The 27948-nt window shown below is 41.4% G+C and overlaps 1 protein-coding gene across 12 annotated transcripts in view; it reads right to left on the reverse strand.

The window, feature by feature from the left end:
• SFI1 (SFI1 centrin binding protein) overlaps positions 1 to 26898 on the reverse strand; it is a 79738-nt gene extending 52840 nt beyond the window's left edge. For 6 of the 12 annotated variants that reach the window (XM_068563622.1, XM_068563623.1, XM_068563621.1 and 3 more), the window contains exons 1-5: positions 26712 to 26897; positions 18954 to 19083; positions 10509 to 10682; positions 9176 to 9247; positions 335 to 445 (exon numbers count right to left, since the gene is read on the reverse strand). In XM_068563622.1, the coding sequence (XP_068419723.1) occupies positions 335 to 445; positions 9176 to 9247; positions 10509 to 10682; positions 18954 to 19051 (455 nt within the window). In that variant the 5' untranslated portion in view covers positions 19052 to 19083; positions 26712 to 26897. Of the gene's footprint in view, positions 1 to 334; positions 446 to 9175; positions 9248 to 10073; positions 10098 to 10508; positions 10683 to 18953; positions 19084 to 26711 lie in introns of those variants that run through there. The other 6 variants (XM_068563626.1, XM_068563632.1, XM_068563625.1 and 3 more) reach the window with 6 other exon arrangements.
• Between the last annotated feature and the right edge of the window lie 1050 nt (positions 26899 to 27948).

A 27948-nucleotide genomic window follows, 5' to 3' on the forward strand; every position in this document is an offset into this window, starting at 1 on the left:
ATGATATATACGGAAGTTGTTAAGACAGTAAGTAAATCCTAGAAGTTCTCATTACAAGGAGAAAATTTTTTTCTTTTTTTTTTCCCTTTTCTTTTTATTGTATCTATATGAGATGATAAACATTAACTAAACTTATTGTGGTAATCATTTCATAATATGTAAGTCAAACCTTTATTCTGTACACCTAAAACTCATACAGTAATTAATATATGTCAATTATATCTCAATAAAACCAGAAAAAAAACTTCTATCCTTTTGACCAGAAACATGCCAACAAGTAATTATCTCATAACGTGTATCAGTAAAATTAAAGTAATGTAACATGAAATCCTACCTATAGTGACAGTCAGCTCGAACACGGAGTTTCCACTCTCGATGGGAAACCCACCACTCTTCTTTCCATTCTTCAAAGACCTTCTGCAGAATTCTTTGCTCATAGTAAAACCTAGGGCAATGAAAAAAAAATCAGAGAGACATAACTGACAATGTTGGAGCTGGTATCTACTCCCAAATCACCGTTTCACATGGCCATTGCTTTCTCATAGAAAAGTGTGGTTCATTATTTGATAACACCAAAATAGATTAAAAATAGACATATTTAACTTTTTCAGATCAAAACGTTAGAACTACTTAAACTAGAAATGAGGCTAAAAAATTTTATACTCTAGATCTTACCAATTAAAGAGGTGAAAGTAAAAAAATCTGACTTTTCAAATACCATAAGTGAGTTGAGAATTAACATTCTCAATTTTTTTCATTCACCAGACTAAAAAATATATTTGATTAGTAAAAGATAGTAGCTACACTTCTCATTTACATACCCAGGAGATTAAAAGTTATAAAATAAGCAAATGCCTAATGGTATTCCTAGGACTTAACAGAATATATTAGTTTAACTGAAATCAGACTAGGGGAGTTATAACAGGAGCAAAAGAGAAGAGAAAATAAGAAGGGAAAAAGCTACTAAGAAAGAAAGCAGCAGGGCAGTGAGATTGTGCTGATGCTAACAGGCATTGTCAAGAAGACTGGTAACTCAGGAACTCTGGCCTGTCAGTCACTCCAAATTTCTTTTCATGGTTCTGTAGGTTACTAACATGTCCTTCATCCTCACCCACTCACAGGTTTTAAAAAACTGGCTGGCAAAACTATACATAGAGAAATTCACCTCCCAATGTTTATTGCAGCATTATTTACAACAGCCAAGACATGGGACTCCCGGGTGGTCCAGTGGGTAGGGCTCCATGCTCCCAATGTGGGGGCCTGGGTTTGATCCCTGGTTGGGGAATTAGATTCCACATGCTGCAACTAAAAGCCTGCATGCCCCAACTAAGAAGACTGCATGCCACAACAAAGATCCAGCATGCCGCAACTAAGACCCTTTGCAGCCTAAATAAATAAATAAATATTAAAAAAAAAAAAAAAAAACAATAGCCAAGACATGGAAGCAACCTAAATGTCCATCGACAGATGAATGGATTAAGAAGATGTGGTACATAAATATACAATGGAATATAACTCAGCCATAAAAAAGAATGAAAAAATGCCATTTGTAGCAACATGGATGGACCTGGAGATTACCATACTAAGTGAAGTAAGTCAGACAAAGAAAGACAAATAGCATATGATATCACTTATATGCAGAATCTAAAAAAAAAAAAAAAAGATACAAATGAACTTATCTACAAACAGAAACAGACTCACAGACTTAGAGAATGAACTTATGGTTACCAGGGGGGAAGGCTGGGGGAGAAGAACAGACTGGGAATTTGGGATTGACTGCTATATTTTAAATAGATAACCAGGGCTTCCCTGGCGGCGCAGTGGTTAAGAATCCGCCTGCCAATGGAGGGGCATGGGTTCAAGCCCTGGTCCAGGAAGATCCCACATGTCGCGGAGCAACTTAGCCCATGTGCCACAACTACTGAAGCCCACACACCTACAGCCCGTGCTCCACAAGAGAAGCCACCTCAATGAGAAGCCCGCGCACTGAAACAAAGAGTAGCCCCCGCTCACCGCAACTAGAGAAAGCCCACGCACAGCAACGAACACCCAACACAGCCAAAAATAAATAAAATAAAATAAATAAATAAAGATAAGAATTTAAATTAATTAATTAAATTAAACAGATAACCAGCAAGGACCTACTGTATAGCACAGGGAACTCTGCTCAATATTCTGTAATAACCTAAACGGGAAAAGAATTTGAAAAAGAATGGAAAAAAATAAAAATAAAAGAAATTCACCTCACTGTTGTTCATAGTAATAAATAAAAAGAGAAAATCACCATAAGTACCCATCAAAAGGGGACAGCTTAAATTCAATCAACGCTACTCAGTAATTTTTTAATGAATAGAGTAGAGCAAAAGATACTGAAATGGAAGATGCTCCAGAAAAATTGCTGGATGAAAAAATAAAGCTACCTTGTGGTAGGTATGATATGTTTTTTAACCTTTTTAAAATTTATTTTTTTATTTATTATTTTTTATTACTATTTTTTGGGGCCATGCTGCAGCACGTGGGGTTTTAGTTCCCTGACCAGGGATTGAACCCCCGCCCCCTACAGGGGAAGCATGAAGTCTTAACCACTGGATCACCAGTGAAATCCCCTCAACTCTCTTTTTTTTAAATTTATTTTATTTATTTATTTTTGGCTGCTTTGGTTGTTTGTTGCTACGCGCGGGGTTTCTCTAGTTGCAGCGAGCGGGGGCACTCTTTGTTGCAGTGTGTGGGCTTCTCATTGCGGTGACTTCTCTTGTTTCGGAGCTCAGGCTCTAGGCACGTGGGCTTCAGTAGTTGTGGCACACGGGCTCAGCAGTTGTGCCTTGTGGGCTCTAGAGCGCAGGCTCAGTAGTTATGGCGCATGGGCTTAGTTGCTCCACGGCATGTGGGATCTTCCCGGACCAGGGCTCGAACCCGTGTCCCCTGCACTGGCAGGAGGATTCTTAACCACTGCGCCACCAGGGAAGCCCCTAAACTCTTTTTTAAAGCTAATTTTTTTTTTTGTATTTCCAGGACTCATATGTTGGAATTAATATAATATACACCAAATATATATGTATAAAATGTATGCACACACCAACATATTTGTATGTATACATAAAAACATATCTATCTATATGCATACATGTATGTGTACATATATAAGTTATTATATTATACAAATTAAAAGCCTGAAAAGATCTCCAAAATACTAAACTGTTACCAGTGGTTCTGTCTCAGGGAGGGATTGTTATTACCAGGAGACTAGTATTTCCTGTATTACACATTTCTTTAGTTTGAAAAAATTTTTGAGCAACAGCTTTGTTCATAATTTTTAAAATTTTTAGTGGAAAAGAACCACACCCATTTGCACATTTACTTCCTTCTACCATCTACTATCTATCCATCTACTTCCTTCCTTTCCCAAAACCTCACTAAAATAACAGCAAATACTTTCAAAAGGTGTAAGCCCACAAAGAAAGAGAACAGGAGCAACAATGTTAGGCAAGAGATGCCAACAAATTTTAGACGACAGAAAGCAGGCAGGCGAGTGGCAACTGAATCAACAGGTGAAAGAAGGCAGAGAACTAAGTGTCGGTGGGAGGAGAGTCAAGAGGCAAGTGGCTGGTGGCATGAACCCCAGAGAGGCATGGGAACAAGAAGCCATCAGGAAAGGGGGAGCCCTGGGTGGAAATGAAAACACAGGATTGTTTGGAAGCCTGTGCGTAAGAAGCAGTTAGGCCCTTGGATCCCATTATTCACCCAGGCAGAGACTCAGGATTATCTCTGGAGAGGCTGAACCTGAGGGGCACTGGACTCTCCAACACCAGGCAGAGCTCGGGAGACAGTCCTAAACCGAGAGTCTACATACGGAACAGTGAGACCCACATTCCCTCTCCTCTGCTTGCCGCCAAGCTTATAACCACCACCCCCCACCTCCGCCCCACTCTACCCCAGAAGGAGTTTGGAGGACTCCTCTCCTCTGGGGAAAATTGATCAACCTAAGGGAAAAGGCCTTCAGATACAGACAGATGGAGTTCCCCCAATGAAACTATCTGGTCTCTGCCTCAAAAGCCTAAAGGGAAACCCTAAATAAATCAAAAAAATTATGAGCCTCCAGGATGTTATTCTTTTAAAAAAAGAAATATTCAGAGGACAAAAAAGAGCTCTTGGAAATTAAAACTATGATGGCAGAAATGAAAAAGAAAAGATCCATAGATAGGTAAAACAAAAAGGTGACTGGCCTATAGGCCACAGTAAGGACTCTGGCTTTTACTGTAAGCAGGATGGGAAGCTGCCCGAGGTCTGAGCCGAAGAGTGACGTGACTGGATTACTCAAGACTGCCTGTGTGAAGAGACTGACTAAGGACAAGGCTGGGAGCAGGAGACCAGTGAGGAGGTTCCTGGAGTCATTCAGGGGAGACATGATGGCCTGGACCAGGGTGGTAGCAACTGGAGGTACTGAAAAGAGCTTGGAGTCTGAATCTATTTTGAAGGTTGAATCAACGTAATTTTGGCATTTGGCATTTGGCATTGCAATCGGGGAGTGAGGGAATAAGATACCAAGGATGACTCCTAGGTTTCTGACCCGAGTCCCTGGAAGGATGGGAGCTTCCTTTACTGGAGAGAGGAACACTCAGCAGGGAGGTCTGTGGGCAAGGTCTAGACTTTGGTTACGAACATACTGAGTTGTGACGTCTATTGGACGCAGAGTGGAGTGTCACGTGTGTAGCAGTCCAGGAAGAGGTCTGGGCTGGGTGTGTACCTTTGGGAATCATGGGATGAGGTTGCCACGGTTGGGAGGTAGACAGAGAGGCAGTGTAAGGACTGGGGGTGGGATACTTAGATGAGGAGGAACCAACAAAAGAGAGTTAGAGGGAACAAAGAGGTGGAAGGGAAACAGAGAGGATGGTAACCTTGACACTGGGAGAAGAAAGGGCTCCTTGAAGAAGGGAATGATGGGTTGTCTAATGCTTCTTGGTAAGTCAAGTGAGAGGAAATTTAAGAATTCACCATTGATTTTAGCAAATGTAGTGACCTTACAAAAGCAAAAACAATTTTGGTGTCATGATGGAATCAAAAGCCTCGTAGGATGGACTTGAGACTACAAAAAGAGGTGCTGGAGAGGTTGGGGATGGCAGGAAATGTAGAGGGAAGCAAAGAGATGGAGAGCTAGCTGCAGGAGGAAGTAGCATCAAAGGGATTTTTTTTTTTCAGGATAGGAAAATAATAGCATTATATGCTGGTACAAATGATCCAGTAAAGAGGGAAAAATTGATACAGAAGAGACAGAAAAAAAACTGCTAGTGTGATGGCCTGGAGTAGGCACAAGGGGAATGCAACACAAAAGGATTTTGCCACAGATGAATACATGGCCAGTTCATTTGTCTAACAGTTGGGAAAGCAGGTCATATGGCGATAGATGCTGGCGGTCAGTAGACTGAGTGATGGTCTCTTCTGTTACTTCTATTTTCTCAAGAAAATAGGAAGCAAAGCCTTAACTAAGAATGACGAAAAATACTGATAAATTAAATACTATAAGTGGACGTGACTGTTTTATCTACTTCCCAAATTAGCCAAGTAATTTTGTTCAGATCTTCTCTTCAGAAAAAGAGGTGACTACTTCCTATTTAAGACTGCCTTACATATGGACACATACTGTATGTATTATTTTTGCCCTACTAATTCAGTGGTCATTTTGGTTCCATTTATTAATGATAAAACAACTCCAGTTTATAGAAGTTAAAACATTCTCCAAGCACATAAAGGTATTATTCTGAAGTTTCTGGTATGATATCATTCCCCTCTAACATTCCTAAAAGTGAGAAATAAATAATTCAATATGGAAAAAGACCAAAAAAAAAAAAAAAAAGCAAAGATCAATATGCCCAACTTTACCCAAAGTAACAAATAACCCACTTGATTTAAAAAGAGATTACAGGGCTTCCCTGGTGGCGCAGTGGTTGAGAATCTGCCTGCCAATGCAGGGGACACGGGTTCGAGCCCTGGTCTGGGAAGATCCCACATGCCGCGGAGCAACTGGGCCCGTGAGCCACAACTGCTGAGTCTGAGCGTCTGGAGCCTGTGCTCCGCAACAAGAGAGGCCGCGATAGTGAGAGGCCCGCGCACCGCGATGAAGAGTGGCCCCCACTCGCCGCAACTCGAGAAAGCCCTCACACAGAAACGAAGACCCAACACAGCCAAAAATAAAAATAATAAATAAATAATTTAAAAAAAAAAAAAAAGAGATTACAAGTTGAAACTGACCACCCCATCACAAATTTCAAAGTCAATGAAAACATAGTATCAGAATTATAATTCTGGTAGATGCTTAGAGAAAAAATATTCTCACTCTCTCATTTTACAATTTGAGAAACTGAGGCCTAGAGCCGTAACTTAACCCCAGATCAAACCATTATCTAGGGTCTAGGTAAGAACCAAAATTCAGGTCTCCTAAAATCCAGTCCAGTATTCTTTCCTGCCACCATTCAAGAGCAAAGAAAGGAAAAAGAGTACAATGTGAATGCTCTAACACAGTGAGGCAGACATCAGTCGCAGATACCCGACACCCACCGCCAAGCCTCTGCTTCCTCACCAGCATCCACTAGGAAGGCTGGAAAGGTTTCTCTCCCAGCCTCTTCAGAAGCTAAAGATGGCCAATGACATAGCTCTGGCCAATGAGGCAGAAGCAGCTGAGGGTTTCTAGGAAAGTTTTGCCTTCCTGATAGAGACAGGTCCAGCTGACACCACCCTTCCTCCCCCTTCCTGTGTAAAGCTAGAACAGTCATCTTGCAACTATACAGTGTCATCTCTAAGGACAAAGGGCCAGTACACTAAGGATGGTAAACTGGAAAGGATCTAAAAGCCTGAGTCTCTGATGACATCACTAAACACCTGAACCAATACCAACCTCCAAACTGTGAGAAAAAGCAAATCCCGATTTGTTTGAGCCATCGTCAGACTTTCTCTTACTTTGAGTCAAATGCATTTCTAACATAATCAGCGTTTCCCGAGTACTTGGAATATAAATAGGTATTATTTGAAAAGAGGTTTCCAGTTAAATATGAGTCAAATATGAGTTTAACAAAATCAAGCAGGAAAAGGATTTGGGGAAGAGAGTGAAGGCAGCAACATAGCTTTTCAGTCTCTGAATCCTTACAAAACACACAGAGCAACCATGTAGTAAAACCAAAAACTCACATATCTATTACAACAAAACTAGGTGACAAGGTATCCCTACAAACCCAAAATGCAAGCAGGTGCGGACAAATCACCCAGAGTCAAAAGACCGCCATGGTATTAACATTTGTACAGAAGAAAGAAGGAGCGATGAAGGTGGTATCTGAGGAAGCTGAGAACAGGAGAACCTGAATCAGCCAATAAGTAGTCACTGGAAAGTGCAGAGGCCCAACTTGAGACCAGAAGCTGAAACTGAGAGGAGTTTTGTTCTCTCCAAAACCAGGGCTCATGTAAGAGCTGAAGCTGCTGGAGCAGTCTGGCCCCAACGGTCTCAAAACCGACCTGACCTCAAAAACAGACAGGGCTTCATACTGAGGAGGAACTGCTGGGAGCAGAATAGAAACTGAGCAGGAGAAGGACAAGGAGACAAGGAAAGAGAGGATCAGACCAAGCGTGGTAGGGGAACAAGCCAGGATACCCCATAGAGCAAGCCGCCACATCTGTGAAAGATATGAAACCTGGATCACAGATGGAAACCTGGAGATACAGGAAGAAACAAAGAAGAACAAGAAGTGTAAACACATGAATAAATATAAATGAATATTGGCTGTGTAAAATAAGAGTAATAACGTTCTGCAGATTTTAAAATATAAACTGAATTAAGGGAATTCCCTGGAGGTCCAGTGGTTAAGATTCGGCACTTTCACTGCTGTGGCCTGGATTCGATCCCTGGTCAGGGAACTAAGATCCTGTAAGCTGCACAGCTCAGCCAAAAAAAAAAATTTTTAATTTAATTTAAAAAAACAAAAATAAACAATTAAAATACATTACGATAAGGGGATATAAGTGGGGACAGCGACAGGAGAGTTAAAGTGTTCGAAGGACCCTGCCTTGTTTGGGAAGAGGGCAAAAAAACCAATTAACATTAGATCCCAGTAAGTTAAACAAACATATTATATTTGTTACGGCAGTCAGTAAAAGAAGGATAAAAGAGTATATAATTTCTAAGCTAACAGGGAGGAAGATAAATAAAATACTCAATTGAGTAAAAAAAAAGAAAAACAAGAGTCTTCCGATAATGGCAAACTATGTTACTCCGATCAGTTCTCCCACTGAGAACAAGAAAAGACAAAAAAAAAAATTATTGAAGGCAAGAAGAGCTACCAAGGCAGTAAAGAAGGGCAGGGCCAAGGTCCAGGGAAAGAAGGAAAAGCAGAGGTAGACTATGCCTCATCCCTGCAGCTGCGATGGGCTGTGGCCACACTGGGAGCCTCACTGGTAAAGACACACGAAGAAGATGGGAATAGCAAGGCCCTCCACAAGGTATACCAAGAAAAAATTTCAGAGAACACACACAGGCCAAATTTGCTTGAGAAACCTTGAATCAAGAGACCTTGATGTTCCAGATCAGGAAAGCCATACTATCAGAAAAATGAAACAGGAAAGGCTATAGTAAGGGGAGAGGTGAAGGGTGAGAACCCATAACATTTCAGTTTTTAAAAAACACTTACATTTTCAATGGCTGTCAGTTCGCTGAAACATCCCCTACACTGCCCCTTCTCTCCATCCCTCTGGCCTCCCGCACAGTGTCCCTGACCCCGGTGGTTCCCCCTTGCGACCCACTTAGGGCGCTGCAGCTAAAGCAATGTTAACCAAAACCCGCAGCAGCAGGTGGCAGCCTAGACAAAGTGAAGCTACCGGGCAGAGGGACTTTCACTTGACTCAGTTTCACTCCTCTTGCAAATGCCAACTTTTTCCCCAGGTTCTGCCCTAGACCAAGTCAATCTGCCAGTCTCGCCAGGGACCTGAAAGAGCTCATTTACTTCTCCTGGGCAAACATTCATTCAGTCAAACTAATATGTGTTAAGTTACCATTATATGATATACCTCCTGGAGGTTGGGGAGGAGCAGGGAAGGAATGCAACACATGCCATAGTAAAGGCTATACATGGGCTTAATACAAAACAAAATCCTAGCATGAACTCAGCAGAAGTTTGGTGTTCTGAACTAATACTACCTGGCTTTAGAGGGAAATACTCTTCCAAAAGTCATTCGAATCCACAAATACAAGAACTTTCTGGCCATGCATCTGAAAGAAGGAAAGAAATACATACATATTTTAAAACTCCATTTAGTTTATATCGTCAATTTTCTGGAAAGGAGACGGAAACTTTAAGGTCCCAGGGAGTGGGATACTAGTGTGAGTCAAAAGGTGAATCATATATAGATAATCTTGCATCAAACAGAGCACAGGATGGGACAGATTTCTAAAGCTAACATCAAGCAGATTATTTTTAAAAAATACTTTCAATATAAAGTATTTTGTTGATAAAGATTTCAGAGATGAGAAAAAGGAAGTACATGCTAGTGCTTTTGTTCATATTATTCTTCCTGCCTAAAACACCTGGCAAATGCCCACTTACCCACCAAGGCTTATCTTCAATGCTCACTCCTACATGAAGCGTTCCTGGACCTTCCCCAACCAAACAGAGCAAGTAGCTTGGTACTCTCAGACCCCTGCTCCAACCCCTAGTGTAACATTATGACACCAAATCCCAGGAAGCGGTTCGCAGGGTGCCTGTTGTTCCCTCTGCACTGTGAGCCCCTGAGAGCAGGGACCATGGCTCACAGTATCCCCAGCTAGCACAGTGCCTGGAACACACAGAAAAAGTTGGCTTGTCTTGGCCAGTTGATCTCCAGGTTCAGCTTGGAATGCTCTTCCTCCTGCCCTTTACCTGGCTTATTCTTACATTATCCTTCAGGATTTGGCTAAACTCCACCTCCTCCAGGAAGTCACTGCTGGCTATGCTGGCATGGCTGTTCTTGCCAGGTGGCCTATGGCACCACATCCTCCCTTCTCACAGCACTTACCACACTTCGCTGTTGTGGCTTGTTTAACAGTCTGCCAAGCCTACCTGATTTTACGCTTTCATGAGGTCTTGGACCAGGAATGTCTTATTCACCTTGTACGCTCAGCATCTAGCGTAACACCTGGCTGGGTAGACACCTGATAAATTTTTGTTGAATGAGTAAAAGGATACCTTTCAAAGACCTAATCAAGAGTAGCAGAAAATGATCATTTTCTTGGACTATGTTTAGACTTCTTCTGGAAGACTCTTTATAGCTTATATATTGTGGGGCACAACTGGAGACCATGAATGAAAACACTCAATGACAGATTTTACATCAGCAGATTCCTAAATATTCTGAACATTGTGCCATGAAGAACAGTCAGCAAGGTCTCCAATTAACTGAGATAAGAGAATAAGAATCATCCCCTCATTTTAAGCAACAAGGGAGAACAATGGAAAAGTCACTGAGGCAGGGGAGGGGACCCCTCGCAAACTCACGTGATGCGCAGTTCTCTTAGCCTGCCCCTTCGGGTCCAGGCATATGAGGGATGATACTGTACAGGGTGCCTGGCCCTAGGTATCTCACTCCAGATCCCAGAAAAGGCAGAAGACTTCTTTTTGGATATTATCTTTGGAGAATAAGGTTTCTTAACTGCACCATCCCTTGAAGACCTTAAATTTGAGGAGTAAGGGATAAAGGAGAGAATCAAATTATCTCTGCATGTGACACAAATACTTTTTAACATACAAGTGAAATTGAACAGATAAGCTCACTGAGACGGAAAGATAATAACTCTGCTTCAAGGACAATAAGCAGCCCAATCTCTGACAGAAATACCCACCCTCTCTGGAGGTGGGTACTGCTGGCTCGGCTCTAAGCAGGAGCTATAGAGCTGGAGGGTACCTTGGAGTCATTAGTCCTAACACACTCTTTTTTAATGTGTCATTTAACAGGAATCATTTACAAATTGGAAACAGGTTCCTTTACGTAAAAAACTAGGAATGGGGGCTTCCCTGGTGGCGCAGTGGTTGAGAATCTGCCTGCTAATGCAGGGGACACGGGTTCAAGCCCTGGTCTGGGAAGATCCCATATGCTGCAGAGCAACTAGGCCCGTGAGCCACAACTACTGAGCCTGCGTGTCTGGAGCCTGTGCTCCGCAACAAGAGAGGCCACGATAGTGAGAGGCCCGCGCACCGCAATGAAGAGCGGCCCCCACTTGCCGCAACTGGAGAAAGCTCTCGCACAGGAACGAAGACCCAACACAGCCAAAAATAAATAAATAAATAAATAAAACAAAAAAAAACTAGGAATGATTTTCAGATTATGTGACAACTATAACAATATGAAACTACACACTTTTACTAAACACTAAACTTATGACTTTTAATCCCATTCCAGAAACATTAAGAGATCATCTTATTGGTATGAACTCGAGATTTTTAAAAAATGTATGTCAGAGATCTGCCTGCAGGAAATACCTAGAGGCAACAACATCCCATCAGCAATAAGCAAACCGATAGCTCAAATACTGTTTCTAAAATACCACTGCCAACTAGTATTCCAAGTAACGGGCCCTAGGAAAGCAGTCTCTAAAAAGAATAAAATAAAACAAAACAAAACAAAACAAAATAAAATACCATTGCCAACTAAGAGGAAGCAGCAGTCCTTGGAAATATAGCTGACTTTCAGGTCTGAGACAAGGAAAATACAAGATGAGCCTGGAATATCTTAATGGGTCAAAAAGTAAAGAAATGATCAAAGAATGACAGGGGTGTGTCAAAAGGACACAGGAGCCAGCTTGAAAGGGTTCCCACTGGCCAAACCTGGAACAATTTCGGCAGTAATAGATTAAAACCCACCAAACAAAATACGAATCCACAAAATACTGATATAAGTAAATGAGTAAATAAATACATGAGAGAGAATGGAAAGCTCTACTTTGCAGTAGAATGCAATTAATAAACTTTTAAGAACCATCACAGTAGCAACTGATTCAGACAAGAATCATCAACGGATGTAAAAACAAGTGGGTGCTAGTTTGATGAGAAACAGGCTATTAATGTAGTTTCAAAATATCTTGCCACAAGATACTTATTCATTTCTTTACAGTGAAGAAACCTGGCAGACATCATCTTAACCAAGTGATAAAAGTGAACATCGGGCTTCCCTGGTGGCACAGTGGTTAAGAATCTGCCTGCCAGTGCAGGGGACATGGGTTAGAGCCCTGGTCCGGGAAGACCCCACATGCCGCTGAGCAACTAAGCCCGTGTGTCACAACTACTGAGTCTGCACTCTAGAGCCCGTGAGCCACAACTACTGAGCCCACGTGCCACAACTACTGAAGCCAGCATGCCTAGAGCCCATGCTCCGCAACGAGAGGCCACCACAGTAAGAAGCCTGTGCACCGCAAAGGAGAGTAGCCCCGGGATTCCCTGGTGGCTCAGGGGTTAAGAATCCGCCTGCCAATGAAGGGGACACAGGTTCGAGCCCTGGTCCGGGAAGATCCCACATGCCGTGGAGCAACTAAGCCCGTGCGCCACAACTACTGAGCCTGCGAGCCACAACTACTGAAGCCCGTGTGCCTAAAGCCCATGCTCCGCAACAAGAGAAGCCACTGTAATGAGAAGCCGGCACACCACAATGAAGAGTAGGCCCCACTCGCCGCAATTAGAGAAAGCCCGCACACAGCAATGAAGACCCAACACAGCCAAAAATAAATTAATTAATTAAATAAAAAAAAAAGAGTAGCCCCTGCTCGCCACAACTAGAGAAAGCCCACGCACAGCAACGAAGACCCAACGCAGCCAAAAATAAATTAAAAAAAGAAAAAAGTTAACATCAATGGTAATAGGACCAAATCTCCTGGTACTGATGCACTGAGAACACAGCATCACTTCTGCGAAATTCCTGCCAAAAATGCACAACCTGAGTTCAATCATGAAGAAACACTGAACAAACCCAAACTGAGAAATATACATAAAAGGTAAGTGATCTGAACTCTTCAAAAATGCTTAGGTCATGGAAGATAAGGAAATACTGAGAAATATTTCCAAATTAAAGGGGACTAAAAGTACAAAATGAACAAAAAGGGAAGTTTTTCTTACATTTTGTTGTTTTCTTTTTGCTATAAATAACATTTTTGGGACAACTGGCTTCAACTTACTCTCAAATGGTCCAAGGGAGGGGGGAAATATAGATATAGTTGATTCTCGTTATTTGCGGTAAGTTCTATAAAGTCCATAAACACTGAGTTAGTGAATATACTGAACCATTGTCCCTAAGGGAAAATACATGGTTAGGTTCCTGCCAGCCTTCAAAAACATTCTCATCAACTAATCAATACAGAACCTTGTTTTATGTGTACTTCTGTTTAAAGACACCTTATTTAATACATATAGTGAGTCATTAAATTGAACTCACGGCCAACAGCCCTATAACTCACGCCTGGACAAAGCTCACCTAACATACACTTTCTTCATAAGGTACATCACAGCATTCCTGCACTTAAGAACACTAGACGGAACTTCAGCACTACGCTTGGGGGCCACTTTAAACAGCAAAACTGTCAACAAAAAGCACAAAACTGTGAAAACGTGGCACTACACAGACTGGGAAAAGGACCCTTGCTTGAAGTATGAACTGAAACAAAAAGGCAGAACACTGCCTTGTTTGACCTCAGCTGGGAGCATGTGCATCAGTGAGTAAAATGTTTTGCCCCTCTGCACATGTCCACAAATGAAATGAAAATGCTGAGAGACAGAGAGAGAGAGAGAGAGAAACAAACAGGCAGACAGACGAATGTGGTAAAATGTTAACAACAGGAGAATCTGGGAGAAGAAAGGTTCTTTGTCCTATTCTTGCAACTTTTCTCTAAATTTGAAATTATTTCAAAATAAAACAGTAACAAAAATTTTAAAAATAAGACTTTCATCCCAGTCATTTTAAAATAAAAATGAAAGAGGCTCTAAAAAGTTAAGAGCCTATGAAACAGCAAATTGACGGAAGGTGTGCTGGGACAGTGCCCTCTTGAAGCCCTGTTACATAATGAAATAGGTAGTCAGACTGGGAAGCCCATGCCTAAAGTCATCCCTGCCCACTGCTCTCTCCTTTCATCAGACTCTGAGCTCCTCCTCACCAGCTACTGAATCAAGCAGCAGATGAACTGTTTACAGCTCTGGAAATTTAAAGACCATAAAGATACCAACATTGGTGTAAGTCAGGTGGCCTCAGAAATCTAAGTTATTCTAACACCTAAAGGAAGAGATCACAAACTGAAACCACACATTTGTCTATATACATATGTACCTGTTTCCCATCGGAAGACCTCATGATGATAGGGACCATTTTTATCTGCTAATATATACTGAGCCCCTAATATATTGCCAGGCACTCATAGTAGGTAGGCATATAAAATTTGTTAAATTGGTCTTCCCTGGTGACAGTGGTTAAGAATCCGCCTGCCAATGCAGGGGACACGGGTTCGAGCCCTGGTCCGGGAAGATCCCACATGCTGCGGAGCAACTAAGCCCGTGCGCCACAACTACTTAGCCCACGTGCCACAACTACTGAAGCCTGCATGCCTAGAGCCCGTGCTCCACAACAAGAGAAGCCACCGCAATGAGAAGCCCGCGCACCGCAACAAAGAGTAGCCCCCACTCGCCGCAACTAGAGAAAGCCCATGTGCAGCAATGAAGACCCAACACAGCCAAAAATAAAACAAGTAAAATAAAAATATATAAATATTAAAAAAAATTGTTAAATTATGGAACAGAGGAAAGGCAGAATGATGGAAAGAAATATGAAACAGAAGGCACTTCAAAAACAGTATCGGAATCCAAAAATCATGAAGAATGGGGGAGGAGAATAAAAACATAGGAATACAATTTTTTTTTTAATGTCAACGGGAGGACTATGATTAGCCAAGAAATACAGAAAAATGGAAGTGAGGAGAAAGACAGAATTTGAAAATGTTCATCCAAAAGTGACAAGGGGGAAAGACGATAACTCTAATTTGAGGGACTTCCCTTGGTGGTCCAGTGGGTAAGACTCCATGCTCCCAGTGCAGGGGGCCCAGGTTCGATCCCTGGTCAGGGAACTAGATCCTGCATGCATGCTTCAACTAAGAGTTTGCATGCCACAACTAAGATCCCACGTGCCATGTCCCAGCACAGCCAAAATAAATAAATAAATAAAATTTAAAAACTCTAATTCGAAAAGACACATCTACCCCAATGTTCACAGCAGCACTATTTACAATAGCGAAGACATGGAAGCAACCTAAATGTCCATCAACAGATGAATGGATAGACAAGATGTGTATATTCCATATACACAATGGAATATTACTCAGCCATAAAAAAGAATGAAATAATGCCATCTGCAGCAACATGGATGGACCTAGAGATTATCACACTAAGTGAAGTAAGTCAGACAAAGACAAATTTCATATGATACACATATGTGGAACCTAAAAAATGATACAAATGAACTTACAAAACAGAGACAGACTCACAGATATAGAAAACTTCTAGTTACCAAAAGTGAAAGGCGGGGGAGGGATAAATTAGGAGTTTGGGATTAACAGATACACACTACTATATATAAAATAAACAACAAGGACCTACTGTATAGCACAGGGAACTACATTCAATGTCTTGTAATAACCTACAATGGAAAAGAATCTGAAATAGATATATATATATATATGACTGAATCACTTTGCTGTACACCTGAAACTAACACAACATTGTAAACCAACTATACTTCAATTTTTGAAAAATTAAGAAAAATTAGAAAAACAAAAAAGTGCCAAGGGGAAGGCATGCACTGACCAATTCATTTAACTGTTTACTTGGCAGGTGTATCCTGTAATGTTTGTTTATTCACTCAGTATCAAGGACCTACTATACGCCCAGCAACATAGCAAGGCCAGGGGCTACAAAGACAAATATGTATTCAATGTGTTTCTCATGTCTTACAATGAGAAAACAAGACGTTGATAGCTTACAGCAAGCATAGGACACTGACACACACCCAATATCTATAAAAGACAGTTTCTCAAGAGCTTATGATGTATTGAGATGACAATGAGAATACCAATCATTAAATGCTAAGAAAAAGGTAAATTTAGGGTGTTATGGGAACATACACACTGGGTGGGAATAGGGTGGTCAGAAGAGGCTTCCTGGAGATCATATTAGAGTTGAGTTTGGAAATATGAGTAGAAATTAGCCAGGAGTAGGGAACTGGAAAGAATTGGGTGGGAATACTCGGCACATGCAGTGTAGAAGGAAAGTTCACGGAGAGTCAAGGAACTCCAAGGAGTCCTATAGGACTCACAACAGGGGATCTCAGATTGCTTTACAGCAGAATACCCAGGGAATTCATTCCCTTCTCAAGGCTCCCCAACCTAAAGCTGCAGAGTATTTGAGGAAACAGAGCTTCATTTTAAGGCCATGGTTAATTTGCTTCAGAAGATGAAGTAAGGCAGGCCTGACGAGTACTCTGTGGATCATTGGTAAACACTGTCAGGGTGTTGATTCAGCTTTCAAGGATGGATCCCTCTTCTGTGGGATCAGCAGGGGTAGGACCTCAGCAGCTATGCTGGGAGTTCCATGACCCTCCTCCAAGTCCCACTTGATTAGAGCAGCAGGAGAATTTGACTCACGCTGGACGAACCAGATTAATTCTCCCAGGACTGAATTTTGAGCGGAGACAGTCTGAACAGGAGGTGGGGGGTGAAGCACAAAGATGGCACTGCTCAGGAGGAAGGGTCCAAACACTGCTGAATAGGTCTCTCCAGCTACCTGGCTTCCACCTTGTCCAAGACCTAGTCGATTCTATAAAAAACTTCTGTATGTTAGTTAGGATCCTAGGTTTCAAGCAATAGGAACCCAACTCAAATTAGCTGCTGTTAGTATAACAACAGGAGTCCTTCAGCAAAATTGATAACCCTTTAGCTAAAACCAAGAAAAAAGAGAGGAAAGACACAGATCACCAAAAGTAGGAATGAAAGAAAGGACATTATCATTGACCCTTCATAAATTAAAAGAATTATAAAGGAATACTATGAACTTTATGCCAACAAATTAGACTAACTTAGAGAAAATGAACACATTCCCAGAAAAACACAAATCACAAAAACTGACTAGAGAATAAATAGAAACTCTGAATAGATCTATAACAAGAAATTGAATTAGTGACTAAAAATTTTCCTAAAAACAAAAGTCCAGATCCTGATAGCTTCACTGATGAGTTCTATCAGACATTTAAAAAATAAATGATATCAGTACTCTATAAACTCTTCCAGAAACAAAAGAGGTCAGAACACTTCCAGAGTCATTCTTTTAGGCCAGTATCACACCCTGATGCCAAAAGCAGACAAAGATATGACACACACACAAAATACAGACCAATATCCCTTGTGGCTATAAACACAGAAATGATCGAAAAATATTAGCAAACCAAATCCAACATATAAAAACCATATAACAAATACTATGACCAAGTTGGATTTATACTAGGAATACAAAGCTAGTTTAACATCTGAAAATCGATTAATGTAATACACCTTACTAATAGAAAAAAGGACAAAAACCATATGATCATTTCAATAGATGCCAAATAAATATTTGACAAAACCCAACACCAGTCATGATAAAAACTCTCAAGGGAAAACAAAAAACAAAAAACAAACAAACAAAAAAAAACTCTCTAGGATCCCAAAAGAAAACAGATGACATACTAAACACAGGATAATTTGAGGATGGCATATTAACAAAGGTATGGGTGTAGACGAACCACTAGGGAAAGTGCAGAAACCTGAAGCTGGTGAAAGAGAAGGCGGTACCACCTCTAGGCCCAAAGGGATAAAAGAGAGAATAATCACTAGAATCCAGGAGAGTCATACAAAGTCTGCTACCTTATGAGGTACTGTGGGCTTCAGCAGAGGGACACAGCCAACCCAAGGCATCTTGCAAGGAGGGAGCCAAGGGGATAAATAGTCTGGCCTCACTCTCCTCTCTCCCTCCTCACTATCTCATGCCAGAGCACCTCTTTGGCCAAATCCAATGGGAAGCACTGGATACACGAGTAGAGATTAGATCTGGATGGTTATATTGAAGACAGCCAGCACAAAGAGGTAATTCCCTAGCTCACGTACTTCAGAAGAATTCTGAACCAGAGCCTCAAGGACTAGAACCGGTGTCTCAAATTGTTAGCTCTTCCTGCTTCTCTCAGTGTGCTGACCTGCGTAACTCCTACAGTATAGGGTCCCTATTGCCTATGCAGGGTGGAGACCGAAACAGCTGCCACAGCAACCCATTAGGTGGGTCTCTCTCTCTCTCTCTTTAATGCCTGTCTCGGCCTTAGAGGAGAACTTCTGATTGGCCCCATGCAGTCACATGCACACCCCTGAACCAATCCCTCTTAGGAGGCGGGATACTTATGAAGGGCCAGCTGCAAGTCATAGGCCCGCCACTGTGAGTCTGAGGTTTGTTAGTAAACTGCAGTCTCCTTGTAAACTCCCTCCTTTTTCCTAGGCGAGCCATAGTTGGGAGTCTCCTATTTGGAATCAAAAGAACCTTAAAGCAGGCTGAAAGCAATCAAAAGTAGGAGAAAGATATACTAGCTAGCCTCGATGAAATAACTTCTCGAGAAAATCATCCTTATTTCAGCTCAAAGTTTCAATGATAGGTATCTCCACACACTCAAAATGGATTTTGACTGTGACATAAAGTATGAAATGTGCATTATACGCTACACTCTAGATGAGAAACCCAAAATACCAACAAAAAACTGTTAACCAAAATTCCTATCTCACTATTCATGATTTAGGAAAAAACTACTTTTAAAAAATTTATTATTTTCACACACAAAATATTTACAGGCTTTTATATGGGCCATAGTTTCAGTTATCTTTTTTGTCAAGTCCCATCACTCACCTGGAATCAACCTTCCTTTCCATTCTCCACTTAATCCCTTTTTGATGAAAATTCAACCAGTGGCTTGATACACACTTCTCAGTGAGCAGATTCTTCATGAATCAAAAAGTCTTTTATCTTCCTCTTCTAACTATAAGAAAAAGTAGAATGAGAGTAATTTACCTGAAGCCTCTAAGGAGCCACATTTCTCAACAGCTACACATCAGCTTCTAGTCTCCTACACCTCCTTCTTAATTCAACAATAGATGAACATGAGAAGTCACTGATTTTTTTTTTCTTTCTGGGCCTCACTGACTGGCTTGCAGGATCTTGGTTCCCCGACCAGGGATCGAACCCTCGCCCTCAGCAGTGGAAGCGCGGGAGTCCTATCCACTGGACCTCCAAGGAATTCCTGGGAAGTCGCTGATTTAAAAACAAAATTTTTCATTGCATTTTTAAAAGTTATTTTCTAAGAAACAAAACTGAGAGGAGAGTGAGCCACACTAAAAAGGTTATGACTGACTCATCCATCCTGTTCAGGTGATGCTCCAAGACCGTCAACTTCCCTTCATAAGAACACCAGTAGAGGCCAAGATTTCCTATTCCCCCCCACTCCAAGATTAATATTTATGGTTGTCAATGTTACCTATAAGAATCTTCAGGCAGTTTTTGATCAGTGTACAGTTTTCATTTTCATTTAGTGATAATGTCTACCAATAATATTCATTATGAACTTAATAAATAACATAGTTTTTATTTATTTCTTAGTGCAAAGAATAGCAATGTTGTAGGTTGAATTGTGCCTCCCAGAAAGATATATTGAAGTCCTAACCCCTAGTACCTATGAATGTGACCTTGTTTGGAAACAGCCTTTGCAGATGTAATTAAGATATGTTAGGATGAGGTCTTACTGGAATAGGGTGGACGCTTAATCCAATAATGATTGGCGTTTTTATAAAAAGAGGAGAAGAGACAGAGGGACAGATACACACAGAGAGGAGAATGCCATGTGAAGACACAGACACACAAGGAGAACAGCATACTATGATGAAAGCTGAAATTGGAGTAATGGGTCTACAAGCCAAGGAACACCAAGGACTGTTGGCAACACCAGAAGCTAGAGAAAGGCACAGAAAACAGATCTGTCCCCAGAACATGCAGAAAGAGGATGGCCCTGCCTACATCTTGATTCCAGATTTCCAGCCTCCAGAACTATGAGACAATAAATTTGTTGTTTTAAGCCTCCCAGTTTGTGGGTTTTGTTACAGCAGCCTCTGGAAACTAACATAAGTAGTAAAACAAAGGAGGAAAATTTAAGTATGTGGTGGAGGAAAGCTAACAGGTTGGACACGTCCTGTGTTGAGTAACTGTGATGCATTCATGAGACATTAATTCTAAAAGAATGAAATTACCCCTTATAATCAAGGTCACATATTTCAATGACAATCAGACAAGGAATCAGCCAGAAAAGAGAGTTTATCCATACAAAATGAATAGTCCTTATTGAGCTCAAACCTATGTCCTAGTCTTTCCGGTACTGCATTCCAAGTAACAAAAGTCACAATTAGTGACTACTTCTGTAAATAAATTAAACTGAAAGATGATTCAAATAGAGTTTTTTTGGTGTGAAATACTGCTATAATAAATGGGTCACTGCTTTAGGTTTAATAATGATGCTATGGAATGTTTTCTGTGGTCAAAGACTCCTCTGACACTCTGTGCCAACATTCTAATTACATATCTGCCTTCCCTACTAGGATATAAATTCCAGGGACTTCCCTGGTGGCGCAGTGGTTAAGAATCCGCCTGCCAATGCAGGGGAAACGGGTTCGAGCCCTGGTCCGGGAAGATACCACATGCCGCGGAGCAACTAAGCCCGTGTGCCACAACTACCGAGCCCACATGCCACAACTACTGAAGCCCACGCGCCTAGAGCCCGTGCCCTGCAACAGACAAGCCACTGCAATGAGAAGCCCGTGCACCACAACATAGTCCCTGCTCACTGCAACTAGAGAAAGCCCACGCGCAGCAACGAAGACCCAACACAAACAAAAATTAAAATAATTTTTTTAATAAAGAATATAAATTCCATGAAAACAGGAGCCATATCTGATCTCCTCATTACTGTATTTTAAGGACCTAGAACACTGTCTGGAAACTAACAGGTGAGATACATAAATACTGGAAAGACCAGGACATAAGTTTGATCTCAGTAAGGATTTGTATGAATATGAACTTATGTCTGAGTTGGAATATACATAATGATAACCAAATATAAAAGGCAGCCCAAGAAAAACAAAAATCATTAGGTGTGGACTCCAAGGTAAACCTACAGACTGACCTCCTAAGATGACAGTAAAGGATAAAAGGGTATAAACCATAAGGTCCAAGAGATGGGAGAAGAGATCACAGGAAATGAAAGATTTCCACAAATTTTTGCAACAAGTGAGAAGAAAACTAACTGGCCTAACAGATTTGAAGAAGCGAAAACCTACAGAGTGGGATACCAAAGAGAAGCAGGCCAATAGAATTCCAGAAGCGTTCAGAACTAGAAGGAACAAGGAAAGGCGCCCAGAACTGAAGCCACAGGCCACAAATGAGGGGACTGAATGTAAGTCTATTTGGTGAGCACCTGGGGCCCCTAGTCTCTTCCCCAACCCTGCTAGGTAGGGTATCCAGCTCCCTCCCCCCAGCCTCCATTCAGAATTCTGGCAGCTACACTTCTTGGCTCCCAATCAGAAGACTGGAAGAGTCTTCTCAAAAGAAGATAAGATTTAACAGACTTTGAAATAAAGACATCTGTGCCCCACCTCCATCAGTGAAAAGGCAGGCTTGCCCCTAGAGAAAAGCGCACAAACTGACAAGTCGGCTCAGACACTGGAAGCTTCCGATTAATTTCGCAGTTGCTGACACTCAAGTATGAATGGACAGTCAAGAATCACAAGACATTTGGAAATGACCTCCAACAAAAAAGAATGAAACCAAAACATGGGACTTCCCCGGTGGTCCACTGGTTAAGACGCTCCGCTTCAAATGCAAGGGGAATGGGTTTGATCCCTGGTTGGGGAACTAAGATCCCACATGCCACACAGTGCAGTCAAAAATTTTTTTAAAAAAAGAAAAAAAAAAAGAAAAAGAAAGAATGAAACCAAAACAAACAAAGGAATCCTGAGGAAGCACCACTACTTGTGATGTATTCCTGCCAAAAACTTGAATCTAAATATCATCAAGCGTCATCTAGAACTAAGTACCAGCTTCCAAAAAATACAAGGGACAAATAAAAATGACTTTAAAATCAGCAAAATCGATGATGTAGGAAACTTTACAGGACAAACGACTCAGTTCCTTCAATAAATAAACTGCAAAGGAAAGATAGGAAAACTTATACATTAAAAGAGACTTAAGATGCTTATTGGGACTTCCCTGGTGGTGCAGTGGTTAAGAATCCTCCTGCCAATGCAGGGGACACGGGTTCGATCCCTGGCCCAAGAAGATCCCACATGCCCGCGAGCCATCCCAACTAAGCCCGCGAGCCACAACTACTGAGCCTGCGCTCTAGAGCCCATGAGCCACAACTACTGAGCCCACGTGCCTAGAGACCATGCTCCACAACAAGAGAAGCCACCGCTTGCTGCAACAACAGAAAAGCCTGTGTGCAGCAACGAAGACCCAATGCAGCCAAAAAAATAATAATAATTTAAAAAAATAAAAATTAAGAAAATTATAATAAAAAAATTATTTTAAAAAGGATGCTTATCAACCAAATGTAATGCATGGACTTTGATTCTGGATCTTGATTTTAACAAACTACAACTGTCAAACAAAAAACATGAAACAATGAGGGAAATTTAAACTTTAAATTTTTTAAACTTAAAAATGTTTTAATGAGTTATTAAAGAATTATCATTTTTTTTTGCTGTGATAGTGGTGTTGGTTCTTTTAAAAGGATACTGTGTCTTTTACAGAATATAGAGAACAATTTACAGATAAAATATGATAAATTTAAGCACCAAAATAATTAAGGACAGTAATAAATTATAACACATTAAACAAAATGGGAATCCATGAGTCCAATCTGACAATAAAGGGATGAACAGATAGTTAGATAAACAGGGTAGAAAGGAGGGCTTATCCATACACAAAATGCCCAGAGACAAATGTGGAGGGAGTTGTAGAGTTGGATAACCCCCATCTTATGACAATCATGGAAAAAATGATTAAAAAAAAAAAAAAAGCAAAAAAGTTAAAAAGTGGTAAACGTGAATAAAGGTATATGGGGGTTCTCTGTATTATTTTTGCAACTTCTCTGAAGACTGAGATTATTTCAAAATAAAAAACAAAGCAAAAATAATACAGTGGCAGAGACATAAATGAAAGAAGATAGTTCATGAGTTAATTTTTGAAAATGCGTGATGGGTACATACTATACACGGTTGAAATTCTTCATCATAAAATTTTTTTTAATTCTGGAGTAAACAAAGACAATATGGGAAAGAAAAGAAAAAACCACCACCAACAAAAAAGAAAACCCTATGATTAATATCCTCAGTGAGATAAGAGAACATATTATATACACATAGAATAAAATAAGGATATTATTTAAAAGAAAACAAAAAAAGAACAAGAAAGATATAGGAGAATCAAAACATTAGAAGGTGGCTAATAAAGTTGAAGAAATGTCCCAGAAATAGGAAGAGGGGGGAAAATGACAAAAGGTAATAAAGTTAGAAAATCAAAGGCTCAATCCAGGGGATCAGATATATAACTCGCAGGAATTCCAGAGAGATATGAGAGAACGAAAGAGGAAGAAATTATCAAAGAAATAAGAAGTTTCTCAAAACTGAAAGATGTAAATCCTCAGATGAGAGGTCCTGAACCAAGGCCAAATGTCAGGGTAGATCAAACACTTTTTCCAACATGCAAGGAGAAAAGGCTTAAGATATGCCTTTATTGAGAAGATACAGGAAAACTGGACATTATCAAAATTAAACATTGGTGGGACTTCCCTGGTGGTCCAGTGGGTAAGACTGCACTCCCAATGCAGGAGGCCCAGGGTTCGATCCCTGGTCGGGGAACTAGATCCCACATGCATGCCACAACTAAGAAGTCCACATGCCACAACTAAAGATCCATGTGCCGCAACTAAGACCCAGAGCAGCCAAAATTAAATAAATTTTTTTTTAAATTAAACATTCATGCAACTAAGACCCAGAGCAGCCAAAATTAAATAAATTTTTTTTTAAATTAAACATTCATGCTTCAAAGGACATTATCAGGAAAGTGAAAAGAAAAAAAAAGAAAGTGAAAAGACAACTCAATGAATGGGAAAAATATTTGCATATTTGCTAAGGAACTTATATCTAGATTATATTTTTTAAATTCCTATAACTCAATAATAAAGACAATTAACCAAATTTAAAAATGGACAAAGGATGTGACTAGATATTTCTCCAAAGAAGATATATAATCAGCCAATAAGAACATTGAGATGCTCAACATCATTAGCCATCAGGGAAATAAAAATCAGATCACAATGAGGTACCCATCAGAATGGCCATAATCAAAAAGACAGAAGGATAATAACAAGTATTGGTGAAGATGTAGAGAAACTGAAACCCTCCTACACTGCTGGTAGTTATGTAAAATGGTGCAGCCACTTCGGAAAACAACCTGGCAGTTCCTAAAAAGACAAATACAGAGTTACCACTTGATCCAGCAATCCCACTCTTGGTATATACCTAAAAGAACTGAAACCATATGTCTATACAAAAACTTGTACATGAATATTCGTAGCAGCATTATTCGTAATAGCCAAAAAGTAGAAGCCCAAATGCCCACCAACTAAAGGATGGATAAACAAAATATGGTATATCCATACAATGGAATATTACTCAGCCATAGAAAGAAATGCAGTACTGTTACAAGCTAAAACATGGATGAGCCTGGAAAACATTATGCTAAGTGAAAGACGCCAATAACAAAGGACAACATATTGTATGATTCCATTTATATGAAATGCTCAGAACAGGAAAATCTATAGAGTCTGAAAGTAAAGTGGTGGTTGCCTACAGCTCGGAGGATTGAAGCGAAACAGTGAAGTGACTTACTAATAGGTAAGGGTTTCTTTTTTGGGTAATTAAAATGTTCTAAAATTGATTAAGGTGATGGTTGGATAACTGGGAATATACTAAAAACAAGTGAACACTTTAAATGTGTAAACTGTATGGTATGTGAATTATATCGCAATAAAGCTATTAAAAAAAGAAGAGGAGGAATAAGTACTAGAAGTAGTAGTATTACAGGAAAATGTGCTCCAAAAACCAAGGAAATAAATCAAGAAAAAACAAAACAAAACGAAACAGGGATCTGGGCAACAGTGAATCTAACACAAAAGAATAGTAAAAAGAAACAAATCCCAGGACAGATGTGAAAATAAGTCTCTGGATTAGAACTGGGAACAACAGGCACAGAGCCACCAGATCAGATTAGAGCAGAGGAGGAAAGTCTCCAGGAAAGAAATGGAACTGATGGTTTTGAGAGTATGCAAAAAATTACTGACAGGTCTATGAGAAATACTGAAACATTCAGAAAAAAACATTAGTGATCTGTGCATGGAACACTAGGAAAATAAGAAAATAAGACAATTATTAATTCTCAGAAAAAATGACGGGATGTACAAGAAAGGAAGAGTTGCAGTTAGTCTACTTGGTTCAGCAGTGAATATCTGTTATATAATGTAAACACTGACTATTAACAACAAATTACCACATAACCACGTTGGTGAGATGAGGGAAGAAAACCTGTGCATCTCCCATGAATGGTCAACACTTAATGTGTAAACCTAACAGATCAAGAAATATCACCTATAAGGTTATTTACTTCCAATTTACAAATAACATCAGGAGGAACAGTTAGAAGAATGGAAATTGGAATTAGAGCCTGGAGACTATTTTCTAATACAAGGTTTTAATATTAATTTTTAAATACACATGTTAATTCGAAAAATGTAAAAGTATCTTAAAGAAGTTTCTACGGTATTCTGCAGTTTCTAACAATAACTGAGAAATGAATGATCTTACTAAAGAAAAGCAAGAAAATACCTAAATTTATATACTAGGTCGCAGAATAAGTTTCAACTACTTCTTCCAGGAAGCCTTCCATGACACCTCCAAGCCTCATATTTCCATGGCACTTAGGCGGGTACCATGCCACCTAGAGTGTATAGATTAGATTCAAAATAGCATTCATGGAGCTGGTACTCTGTGCCAGACACAGTACTAAACAGTTTTCATTAATTACTTGCTTTAATACAACCACCCCAACAGGTGGTAACCATCTTTATTTTATAGAAGTGCCCCAGGTGATCAGCTAAGTAGGACAGCTGGGGCTGGTACTCAGGGCCCTAACACGATTCAGTCAACAAATCTTTACTATAATCCAGAGGTTAACAATAAATCTGAACGGCCTCCATCAAATAAAAACGGAGCACTAATCTCCCGCTGTGGGTGTTTGCCCAATTGGCCCTCGGGGCTCAGGTGTGGCCCCTGCGGTTTGAAAACCCTCGCCCGTCGCTCGGCCACGCAGCAGGGATCCAGAAACCCCGGATTCGGATCCGCGCACGCTAACGAGCCTTGCACTGACGCGGCACCGGCACCCGCCTGCGGCGCCCCAGACGCGCAGGACGTCGGGCGAGGAACGTGGGCCCCGGGAGCCGTCCTGCGCGCCCTTTCCACCTCTCCTCCACTCTCGGACCTCAGCCCCATGGGGAGGTAGCCTCACCTGCACTTCTAGAGGAGGAGGAAACGGACGCTCCCATAGGGCAGTCACCGGCCAGGCTCGGAGGGACGTGCGCTCGTCGCTGGGCTCCGGCCAGAGAGGCCGAGCACTCCCGCCTCACGACTCAGAGAAGTTCCGGCGGACGCGGTCTGGTCTCCTCAATCCCGCGCAGCCTACGCCAGCCTCCGCGCTTTCCCGCCCCTTAGGACGCAGATCTCGCGCCGGCCCCGCCCCCGTCTCCACGGCGACGCAGCGTGCGTGAGGGACGCCCAGCCCGAGACCTGGGAATTAGCGGAGCCTCAGGGCAGCAGGCAACACACCTACCTGTGGCCGCCTTGGAGCCCCAGCAATGCGAGTTGGCCCTGAGGGGCGTGGATAGACGCGCTGTCAGGGCGGCCCCGCGGAGGGCTCTCTGCCTCCGTGGCCCACTCGCTTCTTTCAGAGCTCAGCCTCCCACTGCTACGCTTAGACACGAGGAGTGGGAGCTGTTTTGAAGCGGATTCCCGAGTTACGCTTCGCGCAAGCACCAGGGACGAGGCTCCCGTGTAGAGGCCGGCGCGGACCGAGGCCTTCCTTCCCCCACCTCCGGGCTCCCGCGTGAGCCTCTCTGGCTCTCGGTTCTCTATGGTTTTCGGGGACCGCAAGCCGGTCCCCGAGGCCCGGGGCGCGCGCATTTGTAGACTGGGAGGTCGTCAATCTTGACCGCGCGGGTGAGGGTTGCGCCGCCGACGAATTCACAGTACCCCAGGTTCATGGCGTCTCTTAACCATTACTTTTAAAATGTAATTAACGGGTTTCCCTGGTGGCGCAGTGGTTGAGTGTCAGCTTGCCAATGCAGGGCACGTGGGTTCGAGCCCTGCTCTGGGAAGATCCCACATGCCGCGAAGCAGCTAGATCCGTGAGCCACAACTACTGAGCTCTGCGCGTCTGGAGCCTGTGCTCTGCAACAACAGAGGCCGCGATAAAGGCCCGCGCAGCGCGATGAAGAGCGGCCCCCGCTTGCTGCAACTAGAGAAAGCCCTTGCATAGAAACGAAGACCCAACACAGCTAAAAATAAATAAATAATAAAAATAAAGGAATTCCTTTAAAAAAATCTATTTAAAAAATGTAATTAACAAGCATTGTTAGTAAATAGTCATTAATTTAAAAGATGATCAGAGCGGGCCCAAATTTTAAAAAGTGGGGATGGGAGACGGTAGGTAGGGCATTTTTTTTAAATTAACGAATAGTTGATTTACA

The sequence above is a fragment of the Eschrichtius robustus genome, chromosome 14 (assembly GCF_028021215.1).
Source record: "Eschrichtius robustus isolate mEscRob2 chromosome 14, mEscRob2.pri, whole genome shotgun sequence".
NCBI classification, from domain to species: Eukaryota; Metazoa; Chordata; class Mammalia; order Artiodactyla; family Eschrichtiidae; genus Eschrichtius; species Eschrichtius robustus.